This window comes from Perca fluviatilis, chromosome 17, assembly GCF_010015445.1.
Source record: "Perca fluviatilis chromosome 17, GENO_Pfluv_1.0, whole genome shotgun sequence".
In the NCBI taxonomy this organism is placed as follows: domain Eukaryota; kingdom Metazoa; phylum Chordata; class Actinopteri; order Perciformes; family Percidae; genus Perca; species Perca fluviatilis.
In genome coordinates this window covers 17,324,983-17,339,517 of record NC_053128.1, presented here as the reverse complement: position 1 = coordinate 17,339,517, position 14,535 = coordinate 17,324,983, and the positions used below count along the sequence as shown (strand labels likewise).

The window sequence follows — 14,535 nt, the reverse complement described above, 5'->3', positions numbered from 1 at the left end:
TACCAAGTCATTTTAGTTTGTAAGCAAGTTTCAGTAAGGTAGACAATCACTCAATTACCTCATAAAAATACATTGCTTTATTTGGATCATCATTGTACACATGGAGCAAATGAGGCAAGCTTTAAAATACTGACCATGAAGTAAATTGAAGTCTATTTAAAAATCGTTATGGGTTAGGACAGTTATTGCCTAATATTGCATGGTTATCTCTGATACATCCACTTTCTTTCCATATGTGGAATACTTGTAAATGAATAAATGGAGGCAAGCATGATTACAAACAAACAAATTTCAATCATTTAAGGGGATAAGAAATTAATTGACTCATTTGCCGGTGCTTACAAATCACACTACAGAAAATAAGCATCTATATTTCAACTAGAAAAATATATTTTTTATATTTACAGGGAGGAAGGACGTATGTACAAGTCATTACAAGAAGCTGTTTTGTCTCAAACAGCTCTGTCTGCAGAATTTGTTATTCCAGATGCATGATAGACTAGTGGTTTGCACGGTTGCCTCACAATAGTCCTGAATCACCAGATCATTGACCTGATCTTTTTTGTGTGGAGTTTGCATGTTCTCCATGTGTGTGTTCCGTTTCCTCTCACATCAAAACACATCATTGTCAGCTATTATGAATACTATCATTGCTTTTGAACAAGACACAGGCCTCAGAACTGAAGTTAGTCCTCAGTTGGTGTGCCCGGGCTGACCCCTGCTCCTCTTTAGGATGGGTCCATTGCAGAGAATTAATGAGTGGTAACTTTTTGCTAAAATTGGACAAAGATGGTTGCTCCTGCTACCATATCATGCTAAACAAATGTTGGAATTACCATTGAGGTCCAATTATTCAGATCATAGTAAAGTTAATCTGACCTGGAACCAACTAATTTCCAGAGTTTTAAAATGCTCTTATTTAATAAGACATCTTTAATTGTATAATCATAAAACGTAACATTCTCAGCTACTCAGATGTATGTACAGTATGAAGGCATCATGAGTAAGCAACTACAGGCTTGTCTGCGGACAGTAAAGCTACATTTCTAAGCCATCGCCTTAAATATTCATACTTTTTCACAACTATGCATCTTTTACTGTAGCAGTCTTTAGCTTGCCATCTACCTTTGGCTCTGTAATCAAGGTAAACAAACTCTCATTTGTAAATGGTAAGTGACTGGAAGGAGTGAACATGAAATGATCAATTTGAAATATTGATCATTTATATACAGTAATATATATACAGTAATTCACTGTATAGTTCTATCTACTGATTTTCTAGATTTACACTCTGAAGCACTAAATGAATAATACATTAATGTACAATATGCAGTATGTTTGAAAACAGAGCTCCAAACATGATATCCAATCTACGGTGACCTGGGCTTTGCAGCAAATAATTATTACATCCTGTACATGGGTATCACTTTACTACACAGATGTATGTACAAGTTGTATCTCATTTTTGCTGTGTTTCATAACTACATTAAAGAAACGGTCAAAATAAATGTATGTTTGTCCAACAATCATGCACGTATGCGCACGTCTGTTTCTGTTGTTCCTCAGAGATATTTTTTGTCAAGATGTGGGTGTGTCCTGCCTTCTGAATTCATATTTTGGCTCACCTGGATGAAACATTGCTCTTCTTCTTCCTTGTTTAAGTTTTTCATTTCTGATCGGAACCAGTTCTTTTGAAGAAATACTACGGCGCTGTGCATTTACTCACACTTCTGTCTTCCTGACTTAATTGCATTTTCTTCCTTGGCGGTGAGATGGACTGGCTGGCTGTGGTGCTCAGGTAATTCTAAAGTTGTCTGCACTTCCACAGCTTTTCAACCTTTTAGGACACAGAGCAGGTCTTGGAGCCACTGTTGTTTGCAGGAGCTGGTAAGACAAAGACATCATAGAAAAGAGTCAATATATTTCTTCCACATTCTGTATAGTAATTAGGCTTGTTTTTGTGTTTTGGCTAACCCAATAACTTTTTAGGTTCAGTGTTCCAGGTACTCCACATATAATCACACTTAAAAAAAAGGCCATCAGCTGGTACAAAATGGCATGCAATGACACATGAAATAACTGTAAGATTGAGCAAACACCATTGCAGCAGTTCGAATACATTTCATAGTTGTGCGATAAGTCAAAATAATCACTGCACCTTTACTGGCTTTGGCTGCCTCTTTAGCAGCCTTCTCCTCCTCTAGGGCTTTGAGTGTTGCTTCGTACTCTTCTTTTTTAGCATTCCACTCCCTCCTGTTATTTAGGATGCCGTCCAGCATGGGCTGGATTTGTGGGTGGAAGCGAGAAAACTCCTGAGAGGAAACAAGTCCAAAAATAGGATAAAAGATTAGGTTAGTGGTTGGTTCACTAGTTGATGCTCCAATGAAAATAAGTCAGCAGATAGCTTTTATTTTGTCAAACCTGCAGAAAACCTCCAAATATATACAAATCTATATAAATGATTAGCTTTAGGTAAACTGAAAAGGACCATGTAGTGTGTAATTCATCTGTCAAAAAGCAACATTAAACATTACCTTGTAGACAAACGTGCAGACAAAGTCAATGAAACCACACTGTAGCTTTGGAAGTTCTGGTGCATGGTTCCTGTCCATCATGGGCTGGTGGGCAGGCAGAAAGGGTTTGAGGCACTCAAAACATAATGTTGGCATCCCTGAAATCAATACTAACAGCAACGGGGAATAGTTTCTTGTTTCTAAACACCTGCCTGACATCAACCATTTTCTCCTGTTTTCTGACAAGTTTACATTTTCTTCTGGCAAGTTGACGTTTTTAACATTGCTGTGTTAGGAAGCCTAATGAGCACAATGTTGGAAATTATGGAGTCACTTCAATCAGGGCTCAATCAACACATGATATCTGTGAAGCTGTAGGTTGGTTAAAGATTTAATAATTTATTGGGTTCTGTATTTACTGACCCACAACAGATGTATCAGTGGCACACCCCTTGCTGCTGCACATGTCGCTACTGGATAGTCCAAAATTACTAGTTAATAGCAACACAACAAGCAAATATACTACAAAACATATATTTCATATTATAGGAAATTAATCAGCATTTCCTCATTTTAGTATTTCTTAAAGCAAAAATAACCAAAATAATTTTATATAATTTTATAAAAAATATTTTTGAGTTTTGGACTGTTTGTCCCATAGAAGTATACATCACTATTTACTGACATTTCATACACTAAACGATTCATCAAGAAAATAATTGGCAGACCACACCAAAGATAGCCTACACTGTTTTCATTTTCATTTACTCATACTATTACAGTATGTGCTTATATGTGCTGTACATATGCACATTTCCACACGGATAAAAATAAACAGATATTCACTATAACATTTGTAAACTCACAATAGGTTGTTGCTCCAGAACTGTCCTCTCCAGGTCACCCTGCTCCCAAAACTCTGCTGCTACAGACAAGGCAACCTGAAAGATACACAGATACACACTCATCTGTTGAAAAAGCAGATCAAAAACACTTATTATAATGCACATTTATTAGATTTGTGTGCTTCTCACCTTGCTCTGCACCTCCCAAGGCTTGGTGATAGCTGACAAGTCACATGCAGTCATCATCATGGCCCTGAAATAAAAAAGATTTACAGTAAAGGATCAGAGAAAGAACAACAACAACACAACAACAAAGAACTACGTACACGCTCGTTGTACTCACATGACGATTTCTTTTCTGGTTGTTTCTAGAGACATGAAGTCCACCCACTTCTTTTCATCCTCATATGTGTGTGAAAGGTCCACAATCTTCTGGAACATGGTTCTTTTCCTGTCAGGGTACGAGGAGAGGAGCTAATTAACTATTTATCATTATGTATTTTTACAGTGTAAAGTTTCAGAGTACAAGCAACACAAGGGAATAAACAAGTAGAGTTAGAGATTGTGCTGACTTGAAATAAAGAGCCAGGTCAGTGGCGATGATAGCGATGTCCATGAGATGAATCACATGTTCTACCTGTCGCCTGTTAAGGTTCTGGTAGATATTCAGTGACTGCAGATGAGATGAGAGAGATGGGCAGTTAGTGACTGCTGAAATACCTTCCTCGTCACATCCTCCATATAAGTAAGGTGAAGTTATTCTCTAGTTCATTTCTTCTTTCTCACCTCGTCAGCTAAGAGGAACTTTCCAAACTCTAGATGGTGTCGTTCCAAGATGGATGAGCCATGTAGCTTGGCCAGCGGGTTGCCAGATCTGTCAGCATAAATACAAATTCCTTAGATATGACATAACAGAATTATAGACGATACCAACAACTGTCACTATCAGTTTCAAGTATAAGCAGAGCTGTATAGTAACAAAGTAGAACTACTTCACTACTCTACTTAAGTACTAAAAGGCTGTATCTGTACTCTACTGGAGTATTATTTTTTTCTCCTACTTCCACTTTTACTCCAATAAATTTTTTATGTGCTGCATCGTTACTCGTTACTGTTGTGAATTCCTCACGCTACGGAGACTGTGTAGGTTACAGTGTGTGTAGTTACAGCTACGTTAGTTACATATGCTAAGAAATCGTTTCTTTTCATTACGGTGATCGCCTGTTCAATAATCAGAGACAATGTAAGTTTGTACTCTTTCTATTTAGTTATTGTTGCAGCAGAGTAATCTATTTCTGAGTTGTTTCAGTCTACAATGAGTACTGAATGTTTACCCTGTGATGTCAACCTGCTAGTTTATCTGTATTTTGCTAGCTTGCTAACTTTCTTGTACATCACACATTTTATTTCAGTATTTGTTAATAAGTGATTAATTACCCACTGTTATATCAGATAATAGTAATTATAACAGCTGTGACATTAATGTACCTTTTGGGGTTTATTTCAGAAACTTCCTTCATATCCAGCAATGTACAGCTTGTGACTGCCTTAATACCAAGTAATATGATATTCAAAATTTGACTGTCTTTCTTTAATAACTACATAACACAATACTTTTACTTTTAGTACTTGAGTAGTACATTTGAAAATAAACTACTTGCAATACTTAAGTACAAAAAATGTTGAATACTTTAGTACTTCCACTTAAGTGGGGTGCTTAAAGAGCACTTCAACTTCTACTCAAGTCACTTTTTTGATTGAGCACTTGTACTTTTACTCAAGTATGGGTCTCTAGTACTTTATACACCTCTGAGTATAAGGCTTCAGTATTGGCATATGGCAGACTGTATGGGTTGTTTAAAGGATTATACCAAAGTGATGGCATGTATTGGCCCAAATCCTACAAATTGTCAAAACAAAGTCATCCCATCATTTACAAGGAACGACGCCGATCTGAATTTAGCTTTATTCACTCGGACACTAGAATTAGTCGATACGATACCTTTCTCATCTCCGTGCGTACTGTAATGCTGTCTGACGGCTCAAGATTAGCTTAGCCCAGCACAGATCCTGCAGGTAAGTGGTTCCACTCAGCCTACTGTCCGATTGATAAAGTGACAAAATAGCGGCAACATGTATCTGTTTACATTTTAGTTGTGATAAATAACGTAAATAGATTACAGTTATCTTTCTATCCGTAAACAAACCGGAACTATATTCTCAGACAGGCTTGCTGTGAGCATATCACTCCGCCCAAGTACTATATTCTTCCGCCTGAGAATATAGTTCCAGGTTTGTTTACGGTTAGAAGATGGCAGTGTCTCATGTTACGTTGTTTTTTGTACACACTGTGACTCTACAAATCACAACATGTAAATAGGAACATGTTGGCGTTATTTTGTCACTTATTCGGAGCAGTAGGATTACTGGAACCATTCACCTGCCTGTTCTGTGATGGGCTGATGCTGCTGGAGCCGTCAGACAGCTTTACAAGACGCACGGAGATGAGAAGGGTATGTATCGACTTGTCTAACTCTGGGGGTTACGGTGAATAAGCTAAATTCCCAATAAGTCGGTGTGTTCCTTTAAATGATGGGATGACTTTGTTTTGACAATTTGTAGGAATTGGGCCAATACATGCCATCACTTTGGTATAATCCTTTAAACAACCCATACAGTCTGCCATATGCCAATCATCATTAGTATAGACTAGTATAGACTATTTATGTATGTATATACACATAACTGCATCTTCATTGTAAATATGAAAGTTTTCTTTGTTTATTACACTTTGTTTTATTTTATTTTAATTCTATTCTAATTTAGACTATTTTACATGTTTATACATTTTCTATGTGTGTAGTCTGACATATATATATATATATATATATGTATAATGACAATAAAGCTGGACCTTGAACCATATACATTTAGATAGAAGGTGGTATGTGTGCACCTACAGCATACAATGATTATTTAGCAGTAGTATGGCACTAAGACACAGCAGTGTTATGATTGTGCCTCTCTGAAGGCGGCTGGTTTTCTGTATGCCATGCTATGGATATAGTTTTGCAAAGTGTAGGTGGGGTTATTTTTTTCTATAGTTACCAACAGCACTTACTTGACTTGGTACAAGTTGTTGGTCCCTCTGTGATCAATATCATGCAGGAAGCCTGCAGTTATCATGGCCATTACCTCCAAGTCTGTGTAGTACCGCTTCAGCATTCCCGTCTGAGCATGCAGAGACACACACAAAGTGGTCAAACAAAGAACATTTTGCAGAACCAACATAATGGTGCTTACAAAAATCAAAATAGCTTCTATTGTAAGTAGAGTAAAAGTGAAAAGCACCGTTAAGAGTGTGAACATGGTCTGTCCCACGTTAAAGCCATGACGCCAGTTGTGGTAGGTGATCTTTCTGTAGCCTTTATTGACCGAGTACATGAACCGAACCAGCACCTGAGAGGAGAGAATTGCTTAATCATAAAGACTAATCACAAAGTGCTTTATAAAAAAATAATCTATAGTAATGTTGTATGAGTGTGTAGATCACCTCTTGAGGGATCTGGAACTTCTTGACCACCCCAACCTCATAGTACATCTGGATGCCGCACTTCACCAATTCCATCTCTGTGCAGTTAAAATCCGAAAAGTGGAACTCGTAGATCTCAAACTTCTTAATAAGTGGAGGTAGGTCTTTTTTCTAAGAAGAAACGAGAGAAAAAGCAGTGTAAGATAAAAAAAAAAAGAGTACACAGCCCATTCATGTCAGTGGCAGTTCTGCTTGAATATAAGAAAAACTGAGAAATGATGTTCTCGTAACTGAAGTGTTGGAATTACTCAAGTCTTCCTCCTCTTTTAAAGAGTTGGTGTTACTGTAGGGGACAAATTAAATGTGTGGACAGTAAATTATAGATAATTTTCAGTGTTACCAGGATAGCTAGGAGCTCCTCCTCTTCACACTCTCTGGGTTCAAGGCCATAGACTTCTTTGGTGTTCTGGGAGAGATGAGAAAAACACTCAGGTTGTAAGTATGGATTGACTAAATAGCAAGCACAAGGAAGTACCGAGGTATTTATAGGTAGTCATACTGAAAACAAAATGTGTAACATGAATGCTGATCCATTTCTGTTGCCTAGTTGCTAGTTTGAATTAGAAAAGCTTGAATGTGCTAGTGCACACTGGGATTTTTGATAAAGCTAAAACTTCTCTGAATATCCAATCTTTAAAATGAATTAACAATGAAAACAAAATGATACAGTACTGACCAGGATATTCTGAATCTCATCATCCCGACATTTGACATGGTAGAGCACCATGTCCTGAGCGATGTCTTTACGATTCTCCAGCTTGTTCATCTTGTCGTAAGTGTCAGTGTTCAAAGCTGACCAGCCCAGGAACTGGGTCAAAGCCTGAGAAACAGGGATCAGGATCAGTACAATATGTAATAGTCATGTAGTAATGAGAGGAGGATTCACAGACAAAGTCCAAATTAAAAAAGCTTGGTAGACTTTTCTTAACCACATCATTCCAAGATGAACTAAATCAAAGTTTATGATTTAAAAACAAAAGCATTTCATTACGTGACGTAGTTCAGTGGTCATATACCTCCATGAGCTGCTCATCCTGATCATCAAAAGGCTTTCCATCTTTTCTGTTGTAAAAAGTGGCCACACCAACTATCTCTTCTTTTTTGTTGACGATTGGCAGAGAGAGAACATTTTTTATGGTCCATCCACTGCTGTCGAGTGGCTCTGTCTAAAACATTGGAACAACAAGCAAAATCATTTGATTCATCTCTGAATATACCTGGACTAACTTAGCTCTGGGGAGCTTATTCCCCGGAGTCCTTATGTTTTGTTGCCCCGCAGTTTTCCTTGGATTAGGGTGGCACCTAAATCATGGTTGCAGCTGTCGCCGTGTTCCTGCTCCACGCCCTGCTATGTCCTGCTACACCCTACAGTGCCCTGCTACGCCCTGCTATGTCCTGCTACATCCTGCTATGCCCTGCTACACCCTGCAGTGCCCTGCTACGCCCTGCTATGTCCTGCTACGTCCTGCTATGCCCTGCTAAGCCCTGCAGTGCCCTGCTATACCCTGTAACGCCCTGCAGTGCTCTGCTACGCCCTGCCACGTCCTGCTGTGCCCTGCAGTGCCCTGCCACGCCATGAACTACTACAACTACTATTTCTAGTCATAGTTCCATTATCATTATTGTGACTATAATTGCCACTGTTCATCACACCCCCAACCGGCACCGTCAGATATCGCCTACCAAGAGCCTGGGTCTGTCCTGGTTTCTCCCTAAAAGGAAGTTTTCCTCACCACTCGAGATTTCTGCCTAAAAGGGAGTTTTTCCTCACCACTGTCGCACTAAATGCTGGCTCTTGGGGGAATTACTGGAATTGTTGGGTCTTTGTAAATTATAGAGTGTGGTCTAGACCTAATCTATCTGTAAAGGGTCTTGAGATAACTCTTGTTATGATTTGCTACTATAAATAAAATTGAATTGAATTTTACCTTTCAGCTGAGTGTAGCCGTCCCTTACCTGGAACTGGAACGTCTCGTCAGCAGCTGCATTCATAATGTTACAAATCTGAGAAGCAGAGATAACACAGATCGATCAAGGTGGAAGATGTGCAAATACATTTATTTGGTTCCTGACGCATTCAACAGCTTATAGTAATAACTCACAAAACCGCTCTCAGCAACATAAGTAGGAAGGCCGCTACTCAAGGCCCAATGATCTGGAGTCGGATTTCTGTGTGACAGAAGGGCAGGACAACAAGTTAGCAGATTTGAGCACATATTGTGTCCAAACTGTGCTCTGCTCTCTGATGTGTTATAATGTTTTTAAATTGAGTAACATGGTGCATAAATATACCCATTTTACTTCAAGCCCTGTTCCCCCAAATTACTTTAAACGATTTTAACTATGGCTGATGTTTTGGTATTTGGTTGTCATATTAATCCATGAGCCCATTTTGAATAAATATTTAGGCTAAAGCAAACTTTCAAATGAAAAATAAATGTACTTACGGTATTACTTTGATGTCTTCTTTTCCGTGTAGTATATAGTCAATCACTTTGTAGAAAATGATCTCCTGGAGAAAAAATAAAAGACAAGAGATTAGGTTTAAAACAGGACAGAAAAAAAGACCAAGCAGAGTGTTAATATAATAATGTTAGATACATTAAATAAAAGAATGTACCCTGCCATCAGGAGTGACAGGACCAGAGTAAGGTGCCTGATCTCCCATCAACACTGGCCAAATATCAAAGAACTCCTGGAGGAAGATGGACACAACAATTCAGAGAAAAAAATCAGCACTTCATGGTAACAAATGCATGGCCACAACACAATGGGATATTACGGGCAAAGACACAGAAAGACACGGTACCTTCTCCTTTGTCATGTCTAGTAAACCGACAGAGTAGCGGTCACAGTTGAGGTAGGCTCGGACTGTGTACAAGGCTTTGTGAAACTGTCGCTCAATGTCTGTCAGCTCTTCAAAAACCTTGTTGGCAGACCACAGCAGCAGCTAGGAAACACAACACACATGCAGCAGTCAGTTCATGCAGTGTACATGCAGTCATTCTGTATTTGAATAGAGTGTAAAACCAAACTCTTGAGAGTGACTTCTGTCAGAATATGTGCAGGTCCTTCACCTGTCCTTTACGCGTCTCACAGTTGTGGAGGTAACTCAGGTGGTAGATCTTCAAATTCAAAGTGGCAATTTTCATATACTTTAAGAAAAGCTAAACAGACAAACAAGTGAAAAGAAAGCCATGTAAGAAATTATATGATACAGTGTCTGGACAAAATTTCTGATTAGGTAACATACAAGATACATTATGACAGAATACAATATGTGGGGATGTGTGATGATGTAGGATACAGCATAATCTGATTCACTGCAAAAAGATAGGCTATACAGTACATAACAGTACATAAAACACAATAAGCCCTTAAAGTGTCCCATCAATCTGGATCACTCAAGCTTTTTGCTCATTGCAAAAAATAATGAGCAAGTAAGTAAATGTAGGTAAAGCATTTACATCATAGTGTGGACTGCAGAATCATAATTCAGCATTATGACAAAACTGAGATTTACAGTTGTTCTTTGACAAATCTCCAATAAACAAAGGAGCTTTGTCGTCATTTTGTCTCCACTGTGCTTTTTCTTTTCTCTTCTCTTTGCTTCTTCCATTATGTGTTTATATTAGACTTACATCACAAGACCATCTAAAAACAGACAAACATGCATTTATCATGTTTATTAAAAGGCCATCATGCCAGACATGTTTGAATATATTTAATGGGTTAATTTAAAAGATGATGAGGATATTCAGGCAGACAACAACCCTGGCAAATACAACAACAATGTAAAAATCCATCTTTATACAATCTTTATGAACATTTCGCACACAAGTGTATATAAAAATCTTGATTTCTGCATCATCACTCAGATAATATATGGTACTGAACTATGATTTATTTTTGCTAATGATATTATACCCTGTCCTATAGTTACATGCTGTTAATACAGGCATTAACCTGCTGTAGATCTATAACTGACTTGACCACCTTGATCTTATTTCCATTTTGAAGCTTAGTTTGCTCCTAATTGGGATTAATGACGTATAATGAACACACACACCCATTCGTAAAGACCTTAATGATCTACCAGTCAGCCCAGAGGGAATTCCCTCCCAACTGTAGCGATACACTGATGGCAGTTGTCTTTGAGAGCTATCAACTAAGTTTGAGATAGTCTAAAAGGTTAAAGAAGAGCCACAATCAAAATCTGGCAAAAACAGATTTGGTACAATAGTTTTTGTTGAAAAAACTGTGATTTGGCAATGCCGCTGACTTTATATGTGTGTGTGTGTGTGTGAGTGTGTGAGTGTGGTTGGGACTCACATCTTCATCCTCAGCAGTGAAATGTGGTCCTGTGGTCTTGTTTAGAGCCATGATCACGGCCACCATGTCTTTGCCGTTGAGGATGGGCATAGCCAAAATGTTCCGGGTCTTGTATCCTGTGAGATCGTCGACAAATGAGCTGAAGTGCTGGCTCTAAGAGACAGAAAATACACATTTTGAGTATATATAAAGTATACTTGCAGGACTTTCATTACCTGCTTTCATTACTATTACTACGTAGTGCATACATTAAAAAAAATGTTGAAGAAGAAATGTGGTCCAAAATTAGTTATTGCTCATATGCAGTTACGTTCTCTAACACAATAGTCATAGTTTTCATTTAGTATATTGTAGAGTGTAGATTCATGAGTAGATTTATTAGAGGTCAATGGTGTCCCTAACCTTCATGATATAATGACATTAATTGCCTTTAAATTAATACTTTTATGAAGTAGAATGAATGTCTCTGCTTTTGAATGCCAGGTGGTAGGTAGGTACTTTAGAGTATTACAATTTGGACTAAAACCAAGACCATCATTGTAACAGTAACCCAGATGACAAATCACTTGACAATAATCCCTTTGGAAAAGTACATATAATCACTATACTGAACTGCAAGATGTTTTTTGCAAGATTTACAAAAACAAAATGTCCCACAACCATAGGATCAACCTGCTGTTTCCCACAGCTTGAGGTGATTTCATCATGAAACTACAGTATTTATTTGAGCACAACACATATTATGTATGTAGTTTAGTTTGTATGGAGACAGTGTAAAGTAAAGTAGTTTTGATCTGTTTTGGATTCCTGCTGACTGCTGACTAAATGCCAGAGGCGTCTAATCCACAGCTAGAGCAGAGGCTGATGGGATCTGGAAATAAATGGATTATGTCTGACAAAGGGATTTATACTCTCACTTGGTCAAGTATAGCGATACGGGTCACTAACTCTTCCTTAACTTGTCTACAGCCATCAGCCAGGTTTAAAGTATAATGCAATTCATGAACAAATATGGATTCAGTAAGGACATATTGTCAACACTTTACATCTGTTCAGTTTGATACCATAACAGGCAGCAGTGAAAATATTGATGACCCCCTTGAAAATGAGATGTTTCATCTCAAGGGGTTTATACCCTAATTCAATTTTTAAATAAAAAATATAATAACACACCAAAATATTGTTTAGTTGTTTACTTAATAAAACAGAGGAGTGGGTGCTAATGTACACTATGTTTTACATATAGGCTGCCCAATACAGTGCCTTAACTCCAGTTTAAATTAAAGCTGCGTTAGAGCGTAGAATATAACTTCCAGATTGCATATATTGTATTCAAACAGCTAATTTTCTATAATGGGGAGATGCACAATTCAGTTATCATGGATGCCATAGCCTCATTGCCTTTTTCAAATATATCAAAACTTGTCCATCTGCAACATGCTATTTTAAGGATTACTTTTAAGGGACATTGTATTACCTTAGCAACATGCTAGCCATCCTTAGTTTTGATCGTCACAGACCAATCCGATTTCACCCAATTTTTAAAATTGCCCAAAATTGTCCTATAGAACCAGATATATTTAAGGAAAATATACCACAGTATGGAAGGCATGGCATAGTCTTGCTACAGCTTGTTTTCACTAAGATGTAGATTTACTCTTACATCCTTATTTTTACTTGTCGGCATGTCACATAATGAATAATGAATTAATTACGCCCCTCTAACAAAGTACAATGGTGTTCAGAAACAGACTTGCTTACTGTGAGATTAAGATGAAATTGTTAAGAAGAGAAACATTTAATTATTAGTTAAAATCACGTTGCGTGGGAGTTAAAGACTGAAGGCTGTGGCACCATCTGGTGGTAGTATCATGAATGGAACTGTGAAAGACAGCAGTGCAGATATGCTCAACATCTGCAGCCCATCCAGGTAGAGCTTCATCATTCTAATTTTAGGATTACTGTTTATCGGTGCATTTTCCCCCACTAACCTCTGTGACATCTTTCACATTAACAGTCTTCTTGGTCAGGGCCACGTGGCCGACTATTCCCATGTCCAGCGGATAAACGATCTCAGAGTCGGGTGGCACCACACAGTCCTCCAACTTTGCCTCTGTGTTGACATTGAAGAGCCTTGTGGCAAGCTCTCCAATGCCGTTTCGCTGCCGGTACATAAACAAGCTGCACCGGTCTGCGTGGATGAGCGCACTGATTCTAGTCAGGATCTTGAAGACCACCTTTTCCACGTTGATGTTCTCCTGCATGTCTTTGATCAGGTCGTACATGATTTGGCTTTCTTCAACCTTGAAACAGAGCAGAAAATAGTCCCATTTTAGATTAGGCCCTTCATAATAAGTACAGAAGTTTGCCAGAATTTACACTGTATATGGATAGGTTTATGTGGGGTAACTCATGGCAAGGAGTGGTCAATAGTCTTGACCGGTTCTCTTTTGTTTTTACTGTAATAAACAAGTAGAGAAATAAAGATATATTTACCTGACTGAGCTCCTGGAACTGGCTGAAGTCAATCTGTTTCTCTGGGAGTCCTGATGCCTTTGATATGGAGGCAGCGCTCATCTTCTTGGCAAAGTACTGTTTAGCAAATGCAGGGTTCCCCTTGAGGAACTTTTCCACGTCTTCCTTTTGCACACCCATGGTTCCTTCTTCCTCCTCTTCTCCCAAATGTTCCTGTCTTCTCCCTCTTCAGTTCAGTGATGGAGCTCCCGCTCGGTCCAACGCTTCCCTGAACGAGCTACTTCCAACTTCTCTAAACAGAAATAAAAGAAAAATAATAAGCAAAACAAAGCACACAGCTCCCAGTTCATCCAGTTAATCCCCTTAAGGAAAAAAGGAGAGAAAAACAAACAAATCTTACCCAGGTAATACACACAAGTGGACACATTCAAATGCAGGTAAAAAATAATCCCCCTGTAAGTGGGATGAGCGGACTGAGTGAGGGAGAGCCCTGAGGAGAAGGCAGAGGGCTGAATCCAAACAATCCATCTGTCATCAGCAGATAGTGCTGAAGGTTAGCAGGGATCTGACTATGCTAAACTTGTCAGCTGATCATACCCCACATAACCCTCTCTTTCTTTTCAATGCACTCTTTAATTTTCAATTTAAGGGTTACATCCAATTAGCAAGTCTTTTACACACATTTCAAATGGCTATAACATTGAATAATTTATATGTTTAAATTAAAATGTATATAGCTTTCTTAGTCTTAAATAAATATGCACAAAGACAAGCAAAG

At 38.3% G+C, this 14,535-nt stretch overlaps 1 protein-coding gene across 1 annotated transcript; it reads right to left on the bottom strand.

The window, feature by feature from the left end:
- Nucleotides 1-54: 54 nt before the first annotated feature.
- pde6b (phosphodiesterase 6B, cGMP-specific, rod, beta) lies at nucleotides 55-14,292 on the bottom strand. The gene is made up of 24 exons (XM_039780879.1): nucleotides 14,158-14,292; nucleotides 13,779-14,049; nucleotides 13,274-13,585; nucleotides 11,283-11,435; nucleotides 10,028-10,117; nucleotides 9,760-9,900; nucleotides 9,571-9,645; nucleotides 9,398-9,462; nucleotides 9,053-9,119; nucleotides 8,907-8,954; nucleotides 7,967-8,116; nucleotides 7,627-7,770; nucleotides 7,291-7,356; nucleotides 6,912-7,061; nucleotides 6,710-6,817; nucleotides 6,480-6,589; nucleotides 4,145-4,232; nucleotides 3,931-4,031; nucleotides 3,702-3,809; nucleotides 3,548-3,611; nucleotides 3,380-3,454; nucleotides 2,535-2,618; nucleotides 2,159-2,312; nucleotides 55-1,884 (listed from the first exon to the last, which is right to left on the bottom strand). The coding sequence occupies exons 2-24, from the start codon at nucleotides 13,935-13,937 to the stop codon at nucleotides 1,841-1,843; spliced, it is 2,556 nt and encodes an 851-aa protein (XP_039636813.1). The 5' UTR covers nucleotides 13,938-14,049; nucleotides 14,158-14,292; the 3' UTR covers nucleotides 55-1,840.
- Between the last annotated feature and the right edge of the window lie 243 nt (nucleotides 14,293-14,535).

Bases quoted from the DNA above. Each gene is read 5' to 3' on its own strand.
- pde6b (XM_039780879.1), bottom strand. From the start codon at position 13,937: ATGGGTGTGCAAAAGGAAGACGTGGAAAAGTTCCTCAAGGGGAACCCT. The intron at 9,120-9,397 runs GTAAGTACATTT...TCTGTCACACAG, and splicing joins GAAGACATCAAAGTAATACC to AAATCCGACTCCAGATCATT. The intron at 7,771-7,966 runs GTATATGACCAC...CCTGTTTCTCAG, and splicing joins AGGATGAGCAGCTCATGGAG to GCTTTGACCCAGTTCCTGGG.